This window comes from Rhodofomes roseus (genome assembly GCF_022264815.1).
Source record: "Rhodofomes roseus strain CIRM-BRFM 1785 chromosome Unknown C8Q71scaffold_19, whole genome shotgun sequence".
In the NCBI taxonomy this organism is placed as follows: Eukaryota; Fungi; Basidiomycota; class Agaricomycetes; order Polyporales; family Fomitopsidaceae; genus Rhodofomes; species Rhodofomes roseus.
Window position 1 is genome coordinate 278,290 of NW_025952975.1, and position 21,143 is coordinate 299,432.

At 56.0% G+C, this 21,143-nt stretch overlaps 7 protein-coding genes across 7 annotated transcripts; 6 read left to right on the forward strand and 1 right to left on the reverse strand.

Annotated features, from left to right (window-relative positions):
* Positions 1-71: 71 nt before the first annotated feature.
* On the reverse strand, positions 72-362 carry C8Q71DRAFT_684139 (uncharacterized protein; the record flags this gene model as incomplete). The annotated part of the gene is made up of 1 exon (XM_047919790.1): positions 72-362. A coding segment is annotated over one exon (291 nt), but the record flags the coding sequence as incomplete, so codon positions are not given.
* Positions 363-665: 303 nt separating this feature from the next.
* C8Q71DRAFT_713030 (uncharacterized protein) lies at positions 666-1,934 on the forward strand (the record flags this gene model as incomplete). Its single annotated transcript, XM_047920893.1, has 6 exons — positions 666-974; positions 1,035-1,148; positions 1,203-1,292; positions 1,349-1,477; positions 1,544-1,735; positions 1,806-1,934. 6 exons carry the CDS (start codon positions 666-668, stop codon positions 1,932-1,934), a joined length of 963 nt encoding a protein of 320 aa, XP_047775949.1.
* A 3,444-nt stretch (positions 1,935-5,378) lies between these two features.
* C8Q71DRAFT_725845 (uncharacterized protein) lies at positions 5,379-6,865 on the forward strand (the record flags this gene model as incomplete). Its single annotated transcript, XM_047921726.1, has 6 exons — positions 5,379-5,419; positions 5,782-5,867; positions 6,060-6,191; positions 6,290-6,405; positions 6,531-6,783; positions 6,804-6,865. The coding sequence occupies 6 exons, from the start codon at positions 5,379-5,381 to the stop codon at positions 6,863-6,865; spliced, it is 690 nt and encodes a 229-aa protein (XP_047775950.1).
* A 3,069-nt stretch (positions 6,866-9,934) lies between these two features.
* On the forward strand, positions 9,935-10,763 carry C8Q71DRAFT_875639 (uncharacterized protein; the record flags this gene model as incomplete). Its single annotated transcript, XM_047928395.1, has 1 exon — positions 9,935-10,763. A coding segment is annotated over one exon (774 nt), but the record flags the coding sequence as incomplete, so codon positions are not given.
* A 202-nt stretch (positions 10,764-10,965) lies between these two features.
* On the forward strand, positions 10,966-13,059 carry C8Q71DRAFT_193222 (uncharacterized protein). Its single transcript, XM_047916888.1, has 5 exons — positions 10,966-11,193; positions 11,255-11,400; positions 11,453-12,483; positions 12,548-12,711; positions 12,763-13,059. The coding sequence occupies exons 1-5, from the start codon at positions 11,160-11,162 to the stop codon at positions 12,903-12,905; spliced, it is 1,518 nt and encodes a 505-aa protein (XP_047775952.1). The 5' UTR covers positions 10,966-11,159; the 3' UTR covers positions 12,906-13,059.
* A 2,592-nt stretch (positions 13,060-15,651) lies between these two features.
* Positions 15,652-17,714, forward strand: C8Q71DRAFT_193346 (uncharacterized protein). Its single transcript, XM_047916890.1, has 7 exons — positions 15,652-15,800; positions 15,861-16,004; positions 16,061-16,151; positions 16,211-16,356; positions 16,409-17,430; positions 17,485-17,648; positions 17,700-17,714. The coding sequence occupies exons 2-5, from the start codon at positions 15,885-15,887 to the stop codon at positions 17,426-17,428; spliced, it is 1,377 nt and encodes a 458-aa protein (XP_047775953.1). The 5' UTR covers positions 15,652-15,800; positions 15,861-15,884; the 3' UTR covers positions 17,429-17,430; positions 17,485-17,648; positions 17,700-17,714.
* Positions 17,715-18,274: 560 nt separating this feature from the next.
* C8Q71DRAFT_774528 (uncharacterized protein) lies at positions 18,275-20,383 on the forward strand. Its single transcript, XM_047924531.1, has 6 exons — positions 18,275-18,499; positions 18,572-18,717; positions 18,769-19,820; positions 19,882-20,045; positions 20,097-20,134; positions 20,208-20,383. The coding sequence occupies exons 1-6, from the start codon at positions 18,460-18,462 to the stop codon at positions 20,247-20,249; spliced, it is 1,482 nt and encodes a 493-aa protein (XP_047775954.1). The 5' UTR covers positions 18,275-18,459; the 3' UTR covers positions 20,250-20,383.
* The last annotated feature ends 760 nt before the right edge of the window (positions 20,384-21,143 follow it).

Below are 21,143 nucleotides of genomic sequence, written 5' to 3' on the forward strand. Positions count from 1 at the left end.
TGGCTTTTATTGCGCGCGCGAGTCTCAGCTGCCTTCGCCTGAGCCTCCGCACGTTTTTGTGGTCCAGAAACTTGAAGTTTCGCTGCCATCTCGTAGTGCTTCTTGACACGTTCTTGAATTGGTATATACGGCTTTGGCGCCGTGAGGCTTCGGGGAAGTGTCTGTCGTATTAAGGCCGCATTGTGAAGAGCATGTATGTTCAGGATATACCGATCGGCGTCGGGGCCGTCACCAACATGTTTGATCACCTGTCGCGTCTGCGCCGTCTCTCGCCGTTCTTGCTGTACAGGTGCTGTTCCTGTTGCCAGAGAGCACTTGCAGGCGTAGCAGTCATGTTGAGCGTTGAACGCAAACAATACATCCTAGAGATGACGTGATTTAAGTATGTATCCTTCATTGAATGACTATAGACTCTCGCCGCCGCCGGAGCGCGTAAGACTTACCGTTGGTGCCACACAGACTCTCAGATCGGCCCCCGTTGCTTGTGACGAGTCAATCGAGCAGTCGCTGTGGACCCACAAGCACACGTGATGGGGTCGTAACCTCTCCGTGAATTTTATTGCAACGCCGTTCAAGTTGCTTTCATCCCATCATTGCTCTCTCGTTCAATTGTCTCATTTTTCCCTTCATTTTCGCTACACATTGCTCTCTGAGTCGACATTCTAATGCCAACAGGTGACGACGCCATCTCCCTCGCAGGCTCGAGCCCGCCAGCGTCACCACAGGTACACGGCTCATCACTGCCAGGCTCACTGGGCCAGCCGGCGGATGAAGACTCTAATGGGGACCAGCATCCTTCGAGTCCCGCAAGCCTGCCTGCATCATCAGTGGTCGAACAATCTCCAGAACCTGTAGCCGGTCAGAAGCGTCGGGCTCCTGATACGGATGGTGATGTGTCGCAATACGTCGGCCTTGTGTCCCGGCACTTCAAGCTGAAGAAGACCGACCATGATGAACTCACAAAGGTCGCAGCGGTACCGTGACATTCATTACTCATTCATCTTACGTTGTGCTATCTAATCTTTTTCCCACAGCGCTCGACCCATGAGCTCTTGATCTACAGCACGGCGCAAATAATGAAGTTACGAGAACGCATCGACACCATCCAGCCGGCAGATGCCTTGTGGGAGATTCCAAGGGCACTCCACGTAAGTAACACGCTCACTACAATCATTCTCGTCAACCTTTCACGATGTTTACAGGCGGAAATTGAGCATTACACGTATGCTGTCCTCTGCTCCCCGGTTCTTCCCACATATGTCACAGAATCATACCCTATCAATGTTGTACTGGTAGGGAGGATCATTCCACGACCTCGAGCAGTGCATGGGGCTTACAGTCGTGCTAGGCCATTTTGTCCGCGAATCCGAGCTGGGGCTTCACCTCTGAGGTCAAGAATGATCTCAAGAAGCGAGAGGTTGTTGCAGAGAGAGTGAGGAACCGGCTGACTGATCGTCGTTCTGCTATCAAACATGCGGTGAGTTTCTTGTTCCCTTGTAATGTCCTCTGGCCCTACAACGCATTGAATGATACTCTGAGATAGATCTTACTGTCTCTTGGCCCGGAGAGGCTGACAGAGCTCGATGCAATGCATCTTACGAAGTCGAAGAACAAGCGCGTCACAACCCCGCCGCTCAAGTTGAACATACTCGAGCTTGCGGCCGAGATCTCCGCATTACATAAGTCAGCGCCGATCAAGCTCACGCTGGAAGTCTGTGCACGCATTGCATATCTGGTAAGCATACCGCCGACTCCGAGTCGGATACCTGGTCACAATTTGTTAACTTGACGGCTTTCGGTAATAGCGACGCCGGTTCGAGAGGCTGCTTCAGGAGAAACCGAACTTGAAAAATACCGAACATTATTGGAATGTTGTCGACAAGAAGCTCTCGGAGTTGCGCAAGCAGAAGAACACGCTCGAGGTCTCCAGGTAAGCCCATAATCATTGTCTGCGCCGTGCTGTCCGATTGATGGATCCTGATTCGGCCATTGCTGTGCAGGATCATACAACGCGGCCTTCGTGAGGATCAAGACGCATACGGGACGGTCGATAGAAACGCATACGAGGAAGCTGAGCTCGCCCAGGACAACACCGTCGATCTAGCGGCAGAGGGCAAGCTGCTCCCGAGCAATGCAGCATTCCTGACAGCCTGATTTTACCTGGAGTACGACTTCGGGGATGATAGCGATCGTGCGGCTCGTGCCCGTCATTCATTCATTCTTTTAACTTTCCGATAGTATTTTCATCTAGTAATGTGCACCGGGACTCCTGAGCTTTACTTCGCCCGTATCATACTCCGAGTCATAATAATCATGAACAAAGTTAATCGGACCTCGAGCTAGCGCAATGGTCGATTGCAATTGAGCGGCCACTGTGCAACGACAATCAGATATCCTGTGGTCACCCGTGCCATGCATGACCCATTCTCTGCCTCACAGCTGAACATCATATTGCCGTCACACGAATGACCGCACCTGTCATGCCACTGAGGAGGCATCCCGGAAGTGCGAACAGGATACATTGCAGCAGTCTAAATATCAACATGTCGATCAGATCACCTGAGCTCTAGCGGCCAGCTGAGACTCTGACCTGAGGGTCAGAGTCGCATTACGCGGTACCCGTCAAATGGTCGATTCGACTAGTCCCGCGACCTGACCATCTGGCGCCACGGCCTTACACATCGGTCATCGGCGGCTTGCCCAATTTGGCTGAGGCTCGCCTGAGCCACAAACGCCGGTGTAGACGAAGTCGCTGACGAGCGCATGCGCGGCACACCCAACCACAGACGAGACTAGCTTCCAATCAACTAGCTGCACGTCTACGAGCCTACAAATCTACCGCTCGTCAAATATCTGTCTGGCTACGGAATCCTTGCATCTGCGAAACGGACCCGTTTCTTCGTGATGGCTGATTTGAGCGCCTTGGGGCGTTGCTGAGTCGACGGTGCTCGCAATCTCTCGGCGTGTAGGGGAACAACCACCTCTAGGGCTCTCCAGTAGCGCAAGAAGGCGTCTGAAGACCAACGACCCATCGTCTTGACGACGTCAGGATCGACACCTCCCATTAACAACTCGGTTGTCCCTCCTATTCGGAAAGAGTGTCCGGTCGTGTGTGGTAAGCCGTGGCTTGACCATATCTTGTTGCATATGCTGAGGAACCGCTTTTTGGTTAAGCAGCTGAGCGAGCCGTTTGGCGTGCGGAAAGAGAATAAGGGCTCAAACGCGGAAGGACGGTTAGATTGGATGTGATGATGGAGTGCGGATATAGGGTCGGTAGAGCCGCATTGGCGTGTAACGATGACGGTCTCCCCCTTGTGACGTTTGGTCTTTGTCCATGGCAGACGTAGCTGCATCGACCCGGCAGCGTCGAGGTCGTAAGATAGGTCGTCTCTGGAGGGTATATTCGTCTGGTCCGAGACCGCGCGGGAGGTTGCGAATATCTCTCCCAGCCGAAGTTGGCACCAGAACGCGGTAGCAGCTGCTGCCCGTACACATAAACCCTCGTTCGACGAGATGTCGACTTCTGTGCATACCAGCTCCAGCATTCGATGCGTTACTGGGGCGCGCGGGGGTTTGCCGGGTGGTGCGAGTGCCTCGATCCCGTTCATGATGTATGCGAGCCGTAGGCCGCCGTTCCATGGTGCGCCATTGACGATGTGCCAGGCTCGGACGGCGGAGATTAGGTTCTGAACGGTAGAGCGGACCATGCTGCCAGCTTTGGAGGCTGCGAACGCGCATAGGAGGAATTCATCAGCTGGCAAACGCGATGCTTGCGGGACCTGTTCGGAGTCGCAAAAGGTTTGGAAAGCAGCCAGCCCGCTGCCGTACTTGTCCATGGTTGATTTGGCTAGGCATACCGAGAGGACTGAGTATGTTTGTGATACAGTTGATGCAGATAGGATGGATAAGCTAGGGGATGTGAAACTCCGAGTCTGAGTGTCGGATAGGATGAGGCTACTTCGGCGTGTCGCAACGCTTGGCAGAGCGCGTGAATGGTTTTTGGGCAGCGGTTTGGCGGCTGGTTCGGACTTTATTGTCTGAGAGTGAGCAGTGATAGATGCCTTAAAATCGCGGATGCGGCTGGTGAAGGAGTCGTCTTGCCACATGGTGCGCGTTGGCTTAGGGGGATGCAACCGTCTGTGCGACGTTCGCGTATTCAACGCTGTCACGTGCCGCTGCTCGGTGGATCAACTAGGTATTATTTCGTGGCTAGGTAACGTACTGAACGAACGGTTCAAGATGCGAAGGGATTCTAAACGTGTATTCTAAACGATCTGCCATGTCCGGGAATATACCACGTGAAGGTGGGTCTGCAAGGTTGTCCTTTGTGTTGACGTACAGTGTCTTTGCCCAGCATCAGGAAACCGTGCAATCTCTGACGGTATGTGTGTCTGACAGTCGGCCTTCAGAGCTTCAGAGCCTTTCAGGGCACTCCAGACATCATAACCCATCAGATCACTTCATCTGGCCTCAGATAGTGCCAGACAGTGTCAGTTAACACAGTACGTCAGACAGCAGAGATCACACATTTTGTCAGGAAACCCCTCCTGCATGTAAATTGGTGCGATTACGATGTATTTAGAGACTACTAGAATCATCATAGTATACATAGATACACGTCGGAGCACAGCATCACAACACGGCGCCAAGGTCTTCTCCATCCTCGCATTGAGTGCGGACGCAAGTGTAGCGATCCTCGTTGAACGCGTCAGCGAAGGGCGGCGGCTGCGAAATACGCAGACAGTGCATTGCATTATCTTGCAGTTGACTCGGGTGCTGCTGCAGTGTGGTATTGACACGTCGAGAGGCCGTCCGGACAAGGGAGAGGTGAGGGAGGTAAAGGGACGCGGCGAGTGGGCACGTCAAGCCGGGGAGGACGGGCACCGGGCAAACAGCTGGGGCACGATGCAGGAGGCACACTCACCCTGTGAATATGGCTCTTGATCTCTTGATGTACTGTGCAACCATGTCAGCGAATTGAGTAGTCTTGGGCAATCATGAAAAGACTATGTATATTAGGACTTACATTGAAGGTTAGCTCAGCGAAACACGTGCTATAATCGCGTCGAGAGCTCGTTGTATCGACGTACATGAGCTGCGCGGAATTGGACGCAAGGGGATACATACATCGAGCTGCCCGTAGCTCGAGGTGGGAAAGCCGCCGTCCTGTATCCCTAACTGAGGTGCATTTGGCGTAGCAAAGGCATGGCGGCACACATTTCGGATGCATGGCCCGCCACGACGCTGGTTTCTGACACGCGAGTCTTGCGCGCAGCTCAGGGCGCATTCGAGGACGTGCTACGAGAGTCTGAGGAGCGGCGCAAAAGCGAATTGGGCAGCGACTTACCCGGCGGTCTTGCACTCTTACACATCCTACCATGCCATCCCCACTCCCAGCGCTCACTCTCGACCCGTACCCGTAAGTCCAGAGCCACGCGCACCACTCGTCCACCGCGGCGCCGCCTTGGCCATGTCGAGGTTATGGGGCTGCGTCGGAGAGTCGTGCCGGCGGCCAGACAACGAGTGGGTCCACGAGTGAGTGAGTGGGCAGGACTCAGGAGTGTGGTATACATGACTGGAACGAACGGTTCAGGTGTGCGAGTGAGTAACAGGAGTGAACGAATATGTTCCAGTCACTCGTTTGCCTCAGCCTGCAAAGAAGGGGTAACTAAGCAATGTCGAATGTTCGCACTTACTTGGACTGTCCCTGTCGTGCCCCAAATCCTCCGTTTCTACCACGCTCACATCCCCGTTGTGTTGAGCACACATTGCTACTTGCAGTGCCGGGCTTGAGCATCGAGCTGTAAGTGGGACGGTCCAACGGCGGCTGCGGCTGAGTGAGACGATGTGGAGGCTAAACGGACGCTGTGAGTCACAACTCGGAGGCGCAGCTGTAGTGCTAAGCGCCTCAGCCACGAGACGCGCGCTTGCTACCATCCTCTCGCTCTCACCGTGACAGCACTTCACCACACGTCCGCCTTCGGCCCCGACTCGTTGCCATCTCTGACCTTCGCTTCGCCCTTCCTTCCTTGCTGCCTACCTCAAGAAAACACGTGCAGGTCCGAGTCCGTCCATCCGCAAGAGATGTCGGCACGTGAATCGACCTGCCGCGCGCCCCACGATCGCGTGGCCCAGCAGCCGCAACGGGCTCCAGCGACACGTAAAGAACATCGACGGAGGGGCGAAGGATGGTCACGAAGGAAGGGGGAGACATTGTGGCTAGAAGGCAGAGCGATCAGGTGAGTACGCTCCTTGTCGTCTCGCGACCTTACCTGACAAGCGCAGTCAGGTTGCAGCGATGATCGTAACGAAGGCGTGGACGCGAACACGGGGGTGATAAACCCCGGACGCAGACAGGCTCAGTCTACTGCAACCAGGGTGTCGCGACCTGGACGCCTGCAAACAGTACGTCATCTTCATCTCACCCAACACCAGCGCCCCCGATGTTCGGCGCGCCGCCCATGTTCTACGGTCCCGCGCAATCAGCGCAGCAGCAGGACCAGTGTGGCATGGCGGACTACGACGCGTAGGCTGAGAGCTTTGCCCAAGGCGGGCAGTATGCGAACGCGACTGGCATGCAGACGCGATCATCCGCGCAATCGATCCTGACCGTGGATTCAATCTCCCAGCAGCGCTTCCAGTTTGCAGAGTACCGCCATCCGGACCAGCTAGTCACGCTTGCGCCCGTGCCGTCAACGTACACCGCGACGGGCAGCACGCCGACGAGCGATATCAACAGCTTCTCGTCGTCGCCCGTTTCGTGGGGTGCAGACCAGAGCCCAGGTGAGCACCGTGCGATGCAGATGCAGAGCTCGACGCGCAAGCAGGGGAGTGCAACGAAGCCGGCGAGCCAGAAGACGCGTGAGCACAACGGACGACCCGCACGCGCCGAGCAAGTGCCGGAGCATCATGTATGGTGGGCAACTGTAATGACTGTCTATAGTAATAGAAATATATTTCTGTCGAACATATGACGTCTGAAGTAGCTGAGATTCTGGTGCATTCTGACCACTCTGGACTGCTCTGACCCTCTCTGAAGCTCTCTGAAAAACTCCGTCTGACGACAACAATTCCCAAAAATTCGAGATCTTGAGGGCTGGCCAAATGAGGCGTTCTGATGCGATCTGAAGCGTTCTGAGCGCTTATGAAGCCCCTGACAGGGCCCGTCAGAGGAATTGCACGAAAAGCTGATGAGATGCGATGCAAGTTAAAAATCGAGACGATTTCGCGGAGGATGCGGTTTTGCTGTATGCTGCGGGAGCGACCTGCGTCGAGGGCCCCTATGACGCCCTTGTTGTCGGAACGTATCAGGTGCATCACGCCCATAGCGCCAATAGCTACCAGGTGGCGGACAGCTAGCTCGACCGCAACCATCTCGGCCCAGCCTATGTCCCGCCCGTCGCTTTTCCAGCCCTCTGCCAGCTTCCAGGCGCACCACTTGCCGCCGACTATGAGGCCAATGCCCCAGGACGTCGATGCGTCGACAAAGATGTCCAGGGACTCATCGAGTGGAGGGAGGAATAGGGTCTGGCCACAGAAATCCTCTGCGAGCTTGCCCTGCCACCACGCTACGTCCTCTAGGACTGCATTCGTGATCTTGTGGCGAGAGAAATGGTTCCCGGAGATGGCGAAGGCAGCGTTCATGCGATAGAGTGATGGTAAGCGTGAGCGTCCTTCCGGGACGGCAAGGCAGCAGTGGTTGAGCATTCCAATTGCACCCTCGACTTCCTTTTTGGTCACGGAGGCACCTACGACCCATGGCGCGAGGCGGGCCAGGTACTTGGCCTTCTTCTTGCCTGCAATCTCGACAGTGCGCGCGGACAGGCACCACTGGAAGCCGTTGTACGTGAAAACATCGGCAAAGGGTGAATGCTTGGGGAGGGACCACGGCCATCCGAGGCGCTCGGCAACTGAGAAGATCAAGGACTCGTCGTAGGAGTAGACGTAGGAGCCGTCTGGGTTCTGTTGTATGGGGTAGCGGAAGAAAACGTAATCATCAACCCACTTGATAAGGTCTTGGACACCGCGAAAGCGGTAGATGCTCACAATCGCGTCGGCTGGGCGTCCAAACACGCCGTTGGAGCTTGCCGCTCCGAACGCGGCACAGTGGTCGACGTATGCGTCTTCGTCCCACATGACGACTACATGGACCTGGTCTTCGGGGTGTATTGGCATGCAACGGTATGCTTTCTCGACATCGTTCACAGACACCTGGGTGCCCGGTGGAGCGTTGACGATAAGTAGGACGCAGGCTGCAAAAGTGCCCCACTCCGTCTGGAAATCATCTGGGTTAATTTCTGAATTCACGGACTGGTGATGAGGGTCGTTGCGAGGAAACGAGAGATCTTGGATGATGCGGAAGACACCGGGGCTATTTGCTTTTGGAACCGTCCCTAGCGGGGAGGTTCTGAAGGGCCCGATGATCGACTCCAGCCGCTCAGGATTGAACGGTCCGGAGTATCGGCGGGCGGACAGCTCGGTCTGAATATGCTCGATGACGGCTTCGGGGTGCTCGAGGGCTGATTTGTGATTTGGAGGGATGAAAGTGGAAGAGATGGAAGACGACACGCCAATACGAAACCCGTTCTTGATGCCAGGGGGGACATCAGCAAACTCGTCGAGGCAGCCTGCCGCCTCGAGCTCACTCCGCCATGCGTCCCAGCGCAGCGGAGTCACGACCGCCCGCACGTCAGGCGTGTCGGGGGCAGTGCTGGGCGCCATGCTCCTTGCCACATAAGGAGCAGACGTGAGCGAGTCGGCAGGAGCCACGGCAGCCGAACTTGTTGAACTTGACGCACAGGCGGGAGCCGTCTGGCTGGACAAGCCCGCTTTCGCCGCGCTTAAGGTACGGGGGGTTGTCGTTGCGGCACGGCTCGCCGTGGAAGGGGAGGCCACAGAGGAAGCACCATCGGAGTGGTTCCATGCGTCGGGCGGGGCTTTGCGCTCGCTGGGGCTCACGAAAGCTCTGCCCTTGGCTGCGCGCGGGCGGACGGCCGGCGTCAGCACGCCCCCCTGCACCGGGGAAACCAGTGTCGGCACGTCCCCCTGCACCTGAGGGTCCTGCGTTGGACGTGGACGTTAGACTATGGGTCGTCTCGACTGGGTAGCCCCGTTCGTCTACAGTTCCGGCAGCTTTGGCCAGGAGGAAGTCCTGCATGTGCTCCCGGTATAGTTCCTCCTGCCAGAAGTTAAGCTTGATTGGTCTGGCCGTCCAGCTGCGGCGCACGGCGACGTCCAAGGCTATGAAGAGGCCGGGGTACATGGAGAACTTCGGCTTGGTGGTGATCAGGTTGAACCACCCGTGGAAATCATCCGCGAGGAGCTCTCGCTCGGCGTGGGGGTGATGGTCTCGGACGAGGCGCACCAGCCTGGGCCACGCCTCACGGAACTCTTCGGTGGTCAGGTGGAGTTCGCGTGAGGCGTCGAACTCTTTCGCGGTTGCCGTGAGTACACCGTTCTCGATACGGACGGTGTCGCGGCCCTTGTGCGCAGTGCGGTAGGCTGTCCGGCATGCGGCATTGGTGAGCGCCGTGAGCGGAATGTACTGCTTCATTCCGGCCTTGATTGCCTTCACCACCCGTGGGGGGTCCAACAAGTGGTCCGGGTCGAGTATGGTGGGTGAGGCGGGAACGAGGGGCTGACTGGCCGCCACCGACGCATAGGTTCGGGGTAGCTGCTCCGCCATGCTGAGTGCAGGGGCTTCTAGAAAGGCTTTGCCAACAAGTCAGCGGGGGTCGCAAACGAATACGCGTGCCCTGCCGCGGCCGTAGATAGTGCGTGGCCGAGCGCAAAAGGTGCGCCTGCGCTGGTCATGTGCACGATTGTGCGGGGGATCCGCGCGTCTGCGACGGTATGGGCGCGACTGCGCCGGCTATATGCGCGTCTGCGCTGGGTGCGTGTGCATCTGCACTGGGTATGTGCGCGTCTGCGCCGGCTATATGCGCATCTGCGCGGAGCCGCTGCACGTCTGTGCGATCGGCGGCGCGTCTGCGCCGACGAGGAGCGCGTCTGCACTCGGGCGCTGCGCGTGCGTCTGCACGGGGCGCGATATGGAGGTGAACCACTTACGTTGGCTGGCCGAGGCAATCGGCATACCGGGGCTCAGAACCGCGTCGTCGAGGGACTCGCGGTACTGCCAGTACTGCAGTCTGGCGGCGGTTGGCAACGACCGCAGGCGCGCCTTCAACTGGGCATAGTGCTGCCGGATTTCCGGCGGGGTCGACTCGATGGGGTCGTCCTCGGGCACGTCGGCCTCGGGCGACTCGACGGGGTCGTCGCCGCCCGTCTGGGAACGGGGTGGAGTGTCCGGCACCAGCGTGCGTCCTGGGCCGCCTGGCTGCTCGTTGGACCCGCCGGCCGTCGGTCCCGACGGACTGATCGCGGTGGGGCGACTCCGCTTTTGCTGGGGTCGGTCGGATTGTGTTCGACCGGGCGTCGTCGGCTGTCGCCGCCTGCGGGGCGCGTTGCCCGCGGGGGGCGCGTCGGCGCCCGCGGTCTCCTGCTGCTCGCCCGCCTTGGCTCGAGCGCGCGTGATGCGCGGCGGCGGCGGCGGCTGGGGGGCCGTCGAGCTCGGCGGCTGCGGTGCGGATTGCTGTCCGCTTGGTTGAAGTTCGCTCTCGCCCGGACCTGGCGGCTGAGGGCCGGCAGGTCCTGCCGTCGCGCCAGTGCTCGCGCCAGCAGCCTCTGCACCAGGGGCTTCTGCCATTAGTGATGAGGTCTGGAGGGATAATGGAGGACGAAAAACTCAGCAGCACCGCGGGTCGAGCGCGGAGATGGCGAAAACGGTTCAAGACGCGAACCGTGACGATGTCACGCGTCTTGCCGTTTTCGCCTGTCACGAGTCGCGGGATTCGAAGGGACAAGTCACGTTCGAATCCTGTCAATATGGGCCAGGCCATGTTTACAGAATCAAGGTTTACATAATTTGCAAACATCCGCTTGTGGGCGCCTAGTACGTAACTACTAGTAGCCATCATGCATATGGCGCCCCAGTAGATGCTTTCGCTAATCACACACCTTGTGCACAGCCTGGAGACAACAGTCGTACTTGTTGAACTTGAAGGCTTTTATTGTTGACACTGTCCCACGAGCGTCCTCTTGTTCTCAACCATCGGCGTAGCCATCGAAAGCTGTCTTCCCCCGTCCACATCTCCTACGCCATGCCACGAACGTCCAGCTCAGATTCGTCAGATGGTAAGAGTCTAATAGACTGTGCGCTCGAGAGTTACACGATGACGAATGTAATCCTGCTCAGACGGGCAATATTTTGTGCCCACAGAAGGCACTTACATTGTTGTCCAGCTAGATCCTGTCAACATGGTCGAGCCGCTACGCGACCCTGATTTGACTGCTGCCGCTCAAGCCCTGCAAACTTGCAAGTACATCGCATATGTGTACCGTGTACGTCTCCAAGTACAACTGTTGATTTAAGCTGAGATGTGTATTGTTGCAGATCATTGATCTACCCATACCGAAGAGACCAGATCATAAGTGTCGCATTGCGCTCGCTGGCCGAGGACCGTGTCAACAGGACGACGACGCGAACATTGACGCGAGCATGTGTGTCCCAATCTCGCCAACAACGGAGCATCCCCTTTCAAGGAAACCCGTGCCGACAAGGCCTTCATTCCCCTTCCCCAATTGCTATCAATACAGCATGGCTATTCCAGTTGTTCGTATCCCGACCAAGTTTTTCTACGATCACACAAATGCCGTCGCTATATCCCCGTACGACCTCTTCTCTGTGAAGACCTACATCAACGAGGACCATCGAAAACGGGACACCCTACAAGCAGCGAAGAGCCAACCCGCCGCCGAACCGCTGTCTGGCGAAGACTTCGTGGACCACCGCAGTACACGTACAGCATCGAGCTCGGTCGCGGGTGAGCACCAAGGGGAACATGGACCAGTTTCTCTGTCGGATGCTACACCAGTGGGCAATGAACCTGTCGCAGACGCGTTCGAAAGTGATCCTCCGACGCTTACTACCAATGCGGACGCATATCGTAGCGACGTTGCCGCTGACACGCCGAAGCCCGAACCTGCAGCCCCTCATCACGCGAACGGCATATCGAAGGACGGACCAGCAGAGGAAGGTCAGCGTATCTTGAGCCAGTCGGATCAGTCCCAAGTCGGCAGGACAGCTGTCGCGCCTGACGTGTCTGACGTTGATACCACTGCGGCTCATCGTAGTGTGAAGAGCTTTGAGCAGCGGTCATCTTCACAACGTTCCGAGTCACATAACGGTGACGATGATGGACGTTCCACTGGCAGCTCTAGCACGCACTCTATGATTGAATCTATTGCGGACCGTCCAAGGTCTGCAAGTCCTGCACCGTCAGATCTGCTGCATCGGATCTTCCTGGGCAATCCTGATGAAGACCGAGATATCATACCACTCGTTTCCGTCTCATTAGACCTGTCGGACGCCGGCGAGGTCAACGACCCGATGGCGTTCCTAAAAGAAATCGAGGTCATCCAGCAGTGAGTTTCCGTTTGGCCGCCGCCTTGTGGTTATCCTATGGATATCGGCTGAATACTTTCGCAGACTCGTCCTCGAGTACCGAAGTAAACATGATCAGTCTGATTGGGACTGCGAGTCCAGCAACGCTACCAGCGTCGACACGTCATCATGGGTTGACGTTACTGCGGACGCCCCATCCATCCTCGAGCAACGTGATACCACCGCGCGTAAGCGGACCAGGATCTCAAGTTCGTCTCATAGCATAAGAGGACTACTTGGTGCACTAATATTCCGTGCAGAACTGTGTGACGCGACGAGGTTCAAATTGCGAACTCGCGCCAGGTACATGCGACGCCGTGGTGTCGCTTTCCTCAAGGTCGTCAAAGCAGTATTGACGTGCTCCTTCACGGTTCGTATCGAGTATACCCTTGACTTGAATTAGTATAACATGACAGATACATCTATATACGAGTCGCTAGACTGTAGTTGTGGTGACGAGGCAGCTCGTCGCGATACGTCCATACCACTATACCAACATTCACTTCATTGCGTTCATTTGAATCAGAGTCGGCCAGAGCCTCTATCCTCCTCCTCCTATAACATTGATTTCGTTCCACGAAACGCTCGCGGCCAATGAAGCGGGATCTCCCACTGCCAGTACGTGAGTACTGATTCGCAGGAGCCTACGCGGCCGAAGAGACTAGCACCCGCACTTGACCCGCACGGAAGAGATCGCACGTTCACTGCGAATGGCTGTGACAAGTCGCGCTGCCTCATGGCAGCTCCTCTCACTTCGTCTTCTATTTATCCCGGACCACGACCCATATTTAAATGACAAGTACAATAGGAGTGATGGCGTCCACAACGCAGGCGTGCCAATACATTCTGTGACTGGTAACATGTACATGCACACCTACAGTCTACTTCAGCCCGCCTTCCGCGTCGCATGACAACTCCTTCATCTCTTAATCACCATGGATACAGCTGCTGCAAGTCTTTGTGGTCAGCACCGACAGGATGTTACACGACCATGAGGTCAAGGAGTGCGGCGTCTCCCCTGGGCAGACTCTAAACACGACCTTCTTGAGGGGAGGAGGGCAGTAGACGGGTGCACCAGAATCCAAAGACCGGGCAGCTGGGACAGCACAATGAGGTGGTGACATGGTGTATTAGAACACCACCTGCGGAAATGGCAATGTGTGACGCTGACACGGCGGTGAGGAGGGTGCAAAGGGCCCGGTCCGTCGTGTGATCTGCAGATGAACATGTCACTGTGAGTACCAGTAGTCGCAGTTGAGCAGGCGCAAGCGGGAGGGTCCTCACGTTGCACGTTTGCATGGTCCCGTTCTCTGTGGTGCGTCGCCTGTGGCCCCTCCGTCTTCGTGTCGAGCACAAGCATGCTGCACGGGTGCGGTGATTTTCGTTCGTCGTGTCAACGAGGGCTGAGCGGTTGCAAGATGCGTGGAGCGGTCGCATGACCTCGCAGTTTGCTCAAGTGCTGCATTGATGCGGGGACTTAGCAGGCTTTGAGACTCGCCGATGTCACGCGCTGCTAGCAGCCCGCGCATAACAGTTAGTGCGCTCGTTAGGGTAGCACGGATACCTCGCCGCAGCGCAGGGGCTGCCCGAGCGGCGCTCGCAGTCGAGGCGGTGCCACGCGGCAGCTGAGGAGCGCGTCGCGCGTTCGCGCCTGACGGTGGGTCACCGATACACGCTCGCCGTCGTCGAGCGCGTAGTCGCGCATGTCGCGCGCGTCATCGGGCATCGCCGTGGAGAACGCGGGCCTGCCTGCGGACGATGGTAAAGAATCAGATGAATAAGCTGGACGTGCGCCCTGTTCGCGCAGGCACAGGGAGAGGTGGAGGCGAGGGATTTGGGCCTAATGAGGACGTACCTTCGAACTTCGAGTGAGAGCGAGGCTTGTCTATGCTCTTCTCGCCCAGTCCTTCCTTCTCCTTCTCTTTCTTATAACCCTCCCCCTCCTTCTCATTTGTTCCAGCCTCTACCCCTCCTTGCTCTGTGTGCGTCGCGTCCTGATTGGTCCTGCCACTCGGTGCTGGACTTGCGCGCGCAGCGGCGTATTACCTGAGCTGCGCAGCCGGCTTGCGTGTTGCCAGCTCGAGTGAAAGGCCTCTTAAATTGAGGGAGGAGGCGCGAGCACAGAGACGAGGATCCGGGGAGGAAGGACCGAACGGTCTTGTAAGTATCGCGAGTCGCTGGGCGCCGCTAGCTGGACTGACGGCAATCCAGCTATCCAGTCGCTGATACGATGCTCGCGCGTCCATTGGGACGGCGCGAGTGTCTTGACGTGTGGTCGGGTGACTGTCACTGGTGGCTGCCCAACGGATGGTCGTGCGGAGGCGGTGGCCGTTGAGAGCAGTGCGGTGGCGGTGGTGCGTCACGCGTTAGCGCCCGACGACCGGCTGCTGACATGTGCTCGACACTGTCGGACGCGTCTCCGGGCGTGTCGTGCGTGTCGTGCACGTCATTGAGCGCGGCGCAGAGGCGGTGGAGGACACGGGCCTGCCTGCGGACGATGGCGACGGTGAGTCCGAGCCCTGTCCCGGCCTCCTCCTCCTCCTCCTACGTATGTATCGCATCGTGTCAAGATAGCTGGAAGCTCGATATGCTCAATCATGCCTCTTTCGGGGTCGCTGCCGTCATGACACTGAGTACGGCCAGCGGCTCCGTCGGGCGGCACATACTGTACGTGCTTCCGAAATATCAGGAACGTTTCGCTTCTTCTGACCTCTCGCATCCCAATCGTAGTGATAAGGACTCGGGACGGGACGAACAACTCCGTATGTCGCAGAAGCACATCGTGCGGTGAGTTCTCGTTACATGTGCGCTTCTCGTACATATCAATCTCACTTCTCATTGTGTGTGTATTCGAGGCTGATACAAGACTCATCAGAATTATCTGACGGAGAATTATTGTATCCTGCGATGCTCCAGGTACTGTTCGTTGCTACATACTGCACCCTCCGACGATCAAGCATCCCGTCACACTGACAGGGCGGGTGACTATTGTCTTTTGTTTCGCCAGAAATTGGGTATCCATAAGAAATACTCTACTGGTTGAAATTGAAGTTCTAAATGGAGAAGGCTCCGTCGCGGGTTGGCGGTTATGCTGTCCTGGTGCATGCGTGACGACGCGTCACTTGCTCTGGGACTCCAGATGAATAGCCACAATAGCATCGCCCTTTCTTCTGAAAGATGGGTCTGATACATTCACTTCCTCCATTGCCCGAGTCGACTATGTAAGTGTCCGCAGCATAGGGCGCAGTCAATTCTTGCGAGCTCGGTTACTCGATGCGGCGGATGAGACGACTCGGAGGTGAGCGCCTATAGTACTCCAAGTGGTTGTTATTGTTCAACGTACTTTTTGCCGTTGTAGCATTTGTCTGGGATCTCTCGGGAAATGCGGAGCACCGCAGGTCCGACGACCACTTATTATTGGAAGATGCATTCGCTTGTGCTCTACCAAGCGCACACCTTGTGCACAGCCTGGAGACAACAGTCGTGCTTGTTGAACTTGAAGGTTTTATTGTTGACACTGTCCCACGAGCGTCCTCTTGTTCTCAACCATCGGCATAGCGTCGAAAGCTGTCTTCCCCCATCCACATCTCCCGCCAGACGAGGATTAGCTACGCCATGCCACGAACGTCAAGCTCGGATTCGTCAGATGGTAAGAGTCAAGTATACTGCACTCGAGAGTTACACGATGACGGATGTAATCCTGCTCAGACGGGCAATATTTTGTGCCCACAGAAGGCACTTACATTGTTGTCCAGCTAGATCCTGTCAACATGGTCGAGCCGCTACGCGACCCTGAGTTGACTGCTGCCGCTCAAGCCTTGCAAGCGTGCAAGTACATCGCATATGTGTACCGTGTACGTTCCCAAGAACAACTACTGATCAATGCTGAGATGTGTATTGCTGCAGATCATTGATCTACCAATACCGAAGAGACCAGATCATAAGTGTCGCATTGCGCTCGCTGGCCGAGGACCGTGTCGACAGGACGACAACGCGAACATTGACGCCAGCATGTGTATCCCAATCTCGCCAACAACGGAGCATCCCCTTTCAAGGAAACCCGTGCCGACAAGGCCTTCATTCCCCTTCCCCGATTGCTATCAATACAGCATGGCTGTTCCAGTTGTTCGTATTCCGACCAAGTTCTTCTACGATCACACAAATGCCATCGCTATATCCCCATACGACCTCTTCTCCGTGAAGACTTACATCAACGAGGACCATCGAAAACGGGACACCCTACAAGCAGCGAGGAGCCAACCCGCCGGCAAACCGCTGTCTGACGAAGACGATGTGGACCACTGCGGTACACGCACAGCATCGAGCTCGGTCGCGGGTGAGCACCAGGGGGAAGATGGACCACCAGTGGGCAACGAGCCTGTCGCAGACGCGTTCGAAAGTAATCTTCCGACGTTTAATACCAACACAGACGCATATCGCGGCGACGTTACCACTGACACGCCGAAGCTCGAACCTGCAGCCCCACATCACGCGAACGGCATATCGGAAGACGGACCAGCAGACGAAGTTCAGCGTACCTCGAGCCAGTCGGATCAGTCCCAAGTCGGCAGGACAGCTGACGCGCCTGACGTGTCCGCTGGCGTAGATATCACTGCGGCCTATCGTAGTGTGAAGAGCTTTGAGCAGCGGTCATCTTCACAACGTTCCGAGTCACATACCGGTGACGATGATGGACGTTCCACTGGCAGCTCTAGCACGCACTCTATGATTGAATCTATTGCGGACCGTTCAAGGTCCGCAAGTCCTGTAGTACCGTCAGATCTGCTGCATCGGATCTTCCTGGGCAATCCTGATGAAGACCGAGATATCATACCACTCGTTTCCGTCTCATTGGACCTGTCGGAAGCCGGCGAGGTCAACGACCCGATGGCGTTCCTTGAAGAAATCGAGGTCATCCAGCAGTGAGTGTCCGTTTGGCCGCCGCCTTATGTATGGATATGTTCGGCTGAACACTTTCACAGACTCGTCCTCAAGTACCGAAGTAGACTTGATCAGTGTGAATGGGACTGTCAGTCCAGCAACGCTACCAGCGTCGACACGTCATCGTGGGTTGACGTTACTGCGGACGCCCCATACATCCTCGAGCAACGTGATGCCACCGCGCATAAACGGACCAGGATTTCAAGTTCGTCTACTAGCATAAGAGGGTTACTTGGTGCACTAATATTCCGTGCAGAACTGTGTGACGCGACGAGGTTCAAACTGCGAACTCGCGCTAGGCACATGCGACGGCGTGGTGTCGCTTTCCTCAAGGTCGCCAAAGCAGTATTGACATGTTCCTTCACAGTTCGTATCGAATATACCCAAGTTGACTAGGATTAGTATCTCGTTACAGTTATATATACGAGTCGTCAGCTCGTCGCGATGCATCCATGCCACCACTGGCATGCCAACACCTACGGCCGTGTGCACATGAGAGTCGGCTAGTAGCCTTAAGGGCGATGATCGCCGACTGGAGTCCTCAGTCCAAGGTCTGCAAGACCTACATGTACATAAGTGATACTACGTATATAGTACTCCTCCTCGAGCTCCGCATCAGGGGCCCGGGCAGCTGTTTAGATTGTCGCCCCTACGTGTGCGCAAACACTGACTATCGTAACCTCCGTCACCTACGGTTTTCTCATACTCGTTCAAGCAACCTCTGAGCAAGCTTCAAGCAAGCCATACCGGCCAGGCGGAGCGAAGCGAAGCAATCCCTTGTGATACTTACGTACACGCGAACGCGCGCCAGATCATGCATATCATGAATCAGAATGATACGCAAAGCTTTGGCCCTGGAAACAACAGGCGAGGTCGCACGCCCCATGTTCTTCAAGTTATTGTCCGTCAACACAACCCCTTGTTCTCTCTCTACTATGACCTATGTTCCGAGACACTCGCAGTAGCCGTTGTCCTCTCCACGACTCACTCCTGACTCGGCGACGGATAGCTTCACTATGTCGCAAATGTCTGACAACTCATCGGACGTGGCGAATGGTAAGGATATAGAGTCAGGCACTAGTACTCTAGTTTTGAGTGCAGCGCTGCCAAGGCTGACATACTTTCTAGATCGACAATACTTCGTGCCTACGCACGGCACATACATTGTCGTTCAGCTAGCTCCTATCAACATGGTCCAACCGCTAGGTGACCCTGACTTAACTGCTGCTGCTCAGATCTTGCAGCCGAAAAAATACATCGCTTATGTATTCCAGGTATCCATCCATTGAATACTCATGGAGCATCCCTAATTTCATTCATGCCAGACTTTGGATTTACCGCTTCCAAGAAGACCGGACCACAAGTGTCGCATTGCCCTCGTTGGTAGAGGCTTATGTCGACAGGACGACGAAGAGTGCATTGACGCAGCCATGTGTGTGCCGATTCTGCCAGCGACTGAACACCCGCTGTCGCGGACACCAGTTCCTACTACCCCTCCCTTTCGCTTTCCAGGCTGCTACCAACACAGCATAGCTATGCCGGTTGTCCGCATCCAGACCAAGCTATTTTACGACCACACGAACGCTACGTTCATACCCCCGTACGACAGGTTTCCTGTCAAACTCTATCTCAACGAAGACCACCAAATACGGGATGCCCGACTAGCAGCGAGGGTACAAGCAGACGCCCAACTGCTGCCGTCGGATGATGCCCCCAAGACTCATCTCCAGAGCGTACACGCAGCATCGATCTCGTTGGCGCGTGAGTCAGACCGGACGGGCTTGCTGGCTGCTCCAGTGGACACTATACCAGCAGGCACCGCACAAACTCAGACTGGTACTGACGCGCTCGATGGCGAGCCTCGGACGTCGAACGGCAAAGCAGACGCGCGGCACGATGACAATTCCGCTGACACGTCAAGGCCAGAGCCTGCGGCACTGCAGTTCACAACCAGCGACTCGAAAACCGGTCTTGCGGACGAGGCGTCGTGTCTTGCAGCGCATGTGCACCAGTCCAAAGCCGACGAAGCAGCTCTCCCGCCTGACACACCCGCCGGCGTGGATACCGCCGAACTCGCTCATCGCAATGCGGAGAGCGTTGGCAGGCAGTCACTATCTGACTCGCAACAGCATGGACAAGATGTCGGCGACGACGACGGACGTTCCGACTCTTATGTACCCTCTATGATCGAATCCATCGCTGATCGTCCGAGGTCCGCCAGCCCTGCACCGTCGGATCTGCTACCCCGAGTCTTCTTGGGCGATCCTGAAGAAGATCGCGACATCATACCGCTTGTCACCATCTCCTTGGATCTACTGGAAGTCGGCGAAGTAAATGATCCGATGGCGTTCCTGAAAGAAATTAAGGAGATCGAGCGGCGAGTCCTGTCTGTCATGCTTATTGTCTGTTCATCCCCTGATGAACGTTGAACGCCGCAGGCTCGTTTTGGAGCATCGAAGCAGACATCCTCGCGCTGAATGGAATCACTGCGAATCCACTCACGCTGCAAGCATCGACATGTCTTGGGTCGACGTTACTTTAGATGCCCCATCAATCCTTGAGCAAAGGGATACCACCTCACGGAAGCGGAGAACACTACCTGGTTCGTTTGCCGGGATTTGACTGTTACATGATGTACTAACGTGCCGCGCAGATCTCTGTGATGCGGCGAAGTTCAAACTGAGAACTCGCGTAAGGCGCATAAGACGCCACGGCGTCGCCTTCCTGAAGGTCGCCAGAGCAGTGTTGACATGTTCGTTCACAGTTCGTATCGAATATACTTTTGACCTGGAGTAGTGTCCTATGACCGTCACATCTATATTTGAGTCGCTGTATTTCTGTAGCTGTAACCTGTAGTGACGAGCAAGCTCGTCATGGCGCATCATGCCACTATACCAACACATAGCCTAATTGATTGTTCTTATGAGAGTAAGCCGCTGCCAATTACTAGACAAAAGGTTTCGTTCAGGACGCACTGATTTGCAGGGGCGCACGCGGCCAAAGGGCACCGTATGGGAGAGACTGCACGTTCACTGCGAAACGTCAGTACTTCAATAGACTGCGGCTAAATGGACCCACCACCACCACCACCACCACCTCCTCCTCCTCCTCAGTGGTAGACCACATTGTGTTCAACGATAGTGGGACTACATGTCGCCCGGATGCCCTCCTGCTCACTTTGTGTTCCCGTCATACACGGCACATAGTACGCAAATGACAATACCGTGACGATCAAGTGGCCATCTTGCAGAATACAAAAGAGTCGAATGGTGCTCACTTGAATTGCGCGTCAAGGTAACGGAACGCGCACACCTACGTACTTCAGTCCGCCTTCTCCGTCACGTCGCAACTCCTTGTATCGCCTAATCGCCATGGATACTATACCACTGTATGGCTTTGTAGTCAGCATCGACATGATGTGGCCTAAGCTCAATTGTGTTGTCAGTTGGAGCTGGTGGTACAGCCCTGTCGACAAAGACTCACCGCTTGTCTCAGCTGCCCTGAGCCAGCCTCGCAATAATAACCATCCCGAAGCCATCCAAAGCCCTTTCTCGTGAGCAGAACAACTCGCACGATACCCTGTTCATATGCTGTTTGCCCAACATCAAGCCATGGCCGACACAATTTCCATTGAAGAGCAAGATACGATTCAGAGTGGTTTGTATGTCGCTATCGCTGATACCTCGTTCGACACTTAGTA